Source organism: Myotis brandtii, unplaced genomic scaffold (genome assembly GCF_000412655.1).
Source record: "Myotis brandtii unplaced genomic scaffold, ASM41265v1 scaffold972, whole genome shotgun sequence".
In the NCBI taxonomy this organism is placed as follows: domain Eukaryota; kingdom Metazoa; phylum Chordata; class Mammalia; order Chiroptera; family Vespertilionidae; genus Myotis; species Myotis brandtii.
The window spans coordinates 62,949-67,639 of NW_005372032.1; the positions used below are offsets into that span (position 1 = coordinate 62,949).

A 4,691-nucleotide genomic window follows, 5' to 3' on the forward strand; every position below is an offset into this window, starting at 1 on the left:
ACTGGAGCCCTGAGGAGGCTGTGGCTCAGGGAGAGGCTGCCTGAGAGGAGGCTGCTCTGTTAGAGCGTCTCCATCACAGGACGTGGGGAAGTCGGGGCTGTGCCTCTCTTTCCTTCCCTCCAGTCTTCAGCCAGCACTGCCCTTGGCCAAAGCCAACAGGTGACCAGAGGCAGGATAGCCCAGTGATGCTGCCCAAGGAGGACGGTTCCTGGGCAAAGAGGGAGGGGCAGATGGGGAGTGAGGATCACATAGAGCCCAGCATGGCCCAGCACAGCCAAGAACTGGTCGTTGTGATCACACCAGATGCTTCCTTGATGGCTGTTCTTGAGCTAAATACAGTTCACATTCTGTTTTATTCTACCCTGAAGATGAGTATTTTTATTCCCATTTTACAGATATCATATTGAGACTAGGGACATTACATAGTGTGTGTGTGTGTGTGTGTGTGTGTGTGTGTGTGTGTGTGTGTGTGTGTGAAAAGGACAGTGCAGAAAAGGAAGTCGTCCAGCTCAGGAGGGCAGAGCAAGGGCTATAATTGGAATCCATGTGACTATGCAGCACAGGTGGGCACAGTCATTCTGGGGAGGAAACAGGAGGAAGATAGAAGGAAGGTGGCCACTTGAGATGGCAGGTTAGGCAGACCCCAGTCCTCCTCACCCTCCCCTCCTCACTGAACACCAGGCCCTGTGGTTTCTCTTGGCTTTGCTGAGGGTCACACTCAGGGCAGCTGGGACCCCAGGCTCTGGGCTCAGGTCTCACAAGCCAGACCCAAGCCTTGGAGCCTGAGGCTCTCAGATCTGGAAACCATGGCTGACCCCTCACCATTGGAACTCTCTGCAGCGGACGTGATTCTGGATCCGGACACCGCGCACCCCAACCTCCTCATTTCTGAGGACCAGAGGAGCTTGCAGTTCGTATACACATGGCAGAGCCTGCCAGACAACCCCAGGAGATTTCAAGATCGTTTCTGTGTGCTGGGCCGTGAGTGCTTCACTTCAGGCAGACACTTCTGGGAGGTGGAGGTGGGGGACAGGAAAGTGTGGCAAATCGGGGTGTGTAGGGTGGACATGGAGGTAAAACTTGTTAAAATAGCACCCCAGAATGGATTCTGGACAATAGCACGGTTGGAGGTGCATGACTTCCAGGCTCAAACCGATCCCTGGAGCAAACTCACAATTGTCAAACCTCCTAAAAGAGTGGGGGTTTTCCTGGACTATGAGAGCGGGGAGGTCTTGTTCTATGATGCCATCGATGGACTGCACATCTTCACCTTCCCACAGGGTTCCTTCTCTGGGGCTTTGTGGCCTTTTTTCAGGATTTTCTCACAGGAGCCCACTGCCTTGACCATTTGCCCAGCACTAAAAGGAGTGGGGAATTCCCTTCTGCCTGACCCACTGCCTGACCCTTCCCTGGAGATCCCAGTGGCCCCAGGCTCAGCTAACAGCATTGAGGACCCTCAGGTGGAAGTAAGGTCTTTGCTTCCCCCTGCCCAGCCCTGAGCTGGGGACCTGCTTAACAGCAAAACCTCACAGCAGGAACATACTTACTAAAAACTCACTGAGAGAAGCACTTTACTAGTTATCTTTTAACTTTTCCACATGACAGATAAGGAGACCAGGGTGCAGGAATTTTATTAACTTTCCATGAATCTCACCCAATCCTCACCACACCCCTGTGAGGGGGCCTCATTGAAAGTGTGGAAAGAAAGGCAGGACCCAGGGAAGTGACATATAATAATTGCAGAAAGTAGTGCTGCTGGGAGGTGTTTGACCTCTGACCCTCCCTCTACCTCCAGTCTGTTCCTTTGCAGCCAGTTGTTCCTGTTGGGCAGGGTCATGGGCAGCCTGAGGTTCCCTTCCCAGGGCCCCAGAGTGAAGGTCACTGTAGGTGACTACAAAGGCCACACCCCACCTGGTTCCTTCAAGGGGGACAGTCAGAGCCATGGTCCACTCTCCATTGGCTGGCTGTCCATGATGACGTCGTCCACAGAATGAACTCACAGTGACCACCTCACCCGGGGCTGAGAAGGGACTAGAGGCCAAATTCTAAACCAGCTTGTGACCTTTGATCCTGAGAAGGGAGAGGCCAAATTCTAAACCAGCTTGTGACCTTTGATCATGAAGCTGAACCGACCCTCCAGCTTCATCCCTAAAGCTCATTATTGGGCATGAATTTGGGGGGAAGGGAGCCAGGTGAACTGCAGTGGAATTTTTATCACATTGTGGCCCCTTCTCCAAGAAAGGGACACTCCACCCTAAGCATGTGTCCATGTTCCCGGAGGTTCCTGTAACTGCTGGGTCCTGGGAAAAGCCACTCCATCACCATCACTGTGATTGTTCACCACTGTGTCCCCTCCACCTGGCAGGTGGTTGTCAGGTTACATTTGCTAAATAAATTGGTTAATGGTCTTCACTCTGCATCTGAGCTTCTTCTAGATTTTCACCCCCACAGTTGACCCACCACATTTTCACAAAATCCTTATTGTATTAGCTTTGTAAGCTGCTGTAATAACAACCACAAATTTCATGACCTAATGCAACACAGATTCCTTACTGCACATGTCTGTAGGTGAGAAGCCCAGCGTGGCTCTGGCCTGACTGACATCCAGGGGTCTGCAGGCTGGGCTCCTTTCTGGAGGGTCCAGGGAACAGTCTGTTTCTTGCGAATTCTGGTTGTTGGCAGAACTGAGTTTCCTGCAGTGGTGGGACCCAGGTTGCCATTCCTTGCTGGCTGGCAGAGGAAGCTGGGAACACTCCAGGCTGGGAGCATCCGGAGTTGTTTTCCCAGGAGGCAGATGTGAGGGAACAATTCAGGTGAAGGGAATGGCATGGGGAACAGAGTCCAGTCCTGGAGTCACTGCTAGTGGGACTGTTGCTCGTGTGCTGACTGCTGTGTCAAACTGAGTCAGAAGGTAGTGGAGGCTCCAGAGAAAGCATTTAGGCACAGGTGGGGAATGGTATGAAATGTGCCTTGGGAAGGTTATTCTAGAAGAAATGTACACAGTGGCCCGATTGGGGTCTGTGGGCCCAGAAAGGGAGCAGCAGGTGGGTGTGGGGGTGCTGGGCGCACCAGACCATCAACTGTCAGGTGGGAGCCTGTGCCGGCTGCCATGGTCCTGTCGCCTCCTGAGAGAGAGAAAGGGCTTTGGCCTGTCACTCAGTCTCCCAAGGACTCTCACTGAGTGTTTTCTGAATGAGTCACAAGTATCCATAACAACTGCTGTCTGGCTCTGTTCTTCACCCCACGGCCCCTCCTGGTGTCCCCCAATATCTTCCCTGCCCCCCACAAGTCTAGCAACTTGAATGAAATTCTTTGGCTTTGGGAAGAGGGTACTTATGTTCACCTCAACACATGTCTGCCCCCAAACCCAGTCACACACACACACACACACACACACACACACACACACACACACACCATTGCCTCTGAAAAGAGAAAAAGAAAAAAGGCCAGATAATCTCACAAGGCTAGTAACAGTGCATTTTTTTTGTCTTCTACCCAAAACATTTTAATAATTATAAAGTGTCCAGAATGTTTACAGAAGCTGGTTTGAGCATTTCCCTTCAGTTAAGGCTAAGGCACCATTAGTGAGCCCCGAGAGTTGGCCAGCCCCTTGGGCGCCGGGGCAGGGGCAGGGGCCCGGGGCTCAGCAGATGATCTTCAGGTTCGGCTTCTTCTCCTCCACAGCCCACAGAAGGTCCTTTTTCTCCTCCCTCCAGTAGATGTCGTACAGGACCAGCTTCTCCAGGGGGCAGCTGGCTGCTGGGCGCTCTCGGCCACCTTCATGACGCCCACCTCGCTCATGCAGTTGTTGCTGAGGTCCAGCTCAAGCAGGCTGTGGTTGGCCAGCAGCAGGGCGGCCAGGCTAGTGCAGCCCTGGTCGGTCACCTCGCAGCCCACCAGTGAGAGCATCTGCAGGGTGGTGCCCGGCTGGCCCAGGCCCTGGCACAGCACCTCCATGCCCACGTTCCCCAGCTTGTTGTTGCTCATTTGCAGCTCCTGGAGCCTCCAGTTCGGAGCCAGCATCGAAACTGACGTGCGGGCAGCCGGCGGCTGTGAGGCTGCAGGACTTCATCCACAGGGACTCCAGCTGGCAGCTGGGCTCCTGCAGGTTCTCACACAGCAGCCCTAGTCCCCCACCTCGTTGCCAGCCACACTGAGCTCCTTCAGGCTCTCCTTGGCTCTGAGCACCCGGCAGAGGTCTTTGCAGCCACTGGCCGTGAAATCACACTCCCAGAGCCACAGGGTCTTGAGCCTGGAGCTGGGGCTCAGCAGCCCAGGGCACAGCTTCGCCATGCCCGTGTCCCCCAGCTTGTTGCCCAGCTGCAGCTCGCTCAGCGAGGCCTTGGCGGCCACGATGCCGCACAGGTCCTGACAGTTGGCCGCGGTGAGGCCACAGCCCTCCAGTCTGAGTGAATCCAGCGGGCAGGCGGAGTCGGCCAGGCCCTGGCACAGCATCCGGCCGCCAGCCTCGCAGATGTCATTGTTGCTCACCCCCAGCTCCTTCAACTCCCGCTTGGCCCTGAGCACCGAGGCCAGGGCCTCGCAGCTGGCGGCCGTCAGGTTGCTGTACTCCAGCTGCAGCCTCTCGATGCGGCACTGGGGGCCCAGGAGCCCCTCGCAGAGCAGCTGCAGGCCCGCGTCCCTCAGCTGGTTGTAGCTGAGGTCCAGCTCGCGGAGGGAGGGCAGGG

At 55.3% G+C, this 4,691-nt stretch overlaps 1 protein-coding gene and 1 pseudogene across 1 annotated transcript in view; one reads left to right on the forward strand and one right to left on the reverse strand.

The window, feature by feature from the left end:
- The window catches only part of LOC102257304 (butyrophilin subfamily 3 member A3), a 19,518-nt gene extending 17,874 nt beyond the window's left edge, over positions 1–1,644 (forward strand). The window contains exon 9 of the mRNA XM_014533381.1: positions 841–1,644. Coding sequence (XP_014388867.1) covers positions 841–1,499 — 659 coding nt within the window. The 3' untranslated portion in view covers positions 1,500–1,644. The remainder of the gene's footprint in view (positions 1–840) is intronic.
- Positions 1,645–3,491: 1,847 nt separating this feature from the next.
- Positions 3,492–4,686, reverse strand: LOC102258222 (annotated as a pseudogene).
- Between the last annotated feature and the right edge of the window lie 5 nt (positions 4,687–4,691).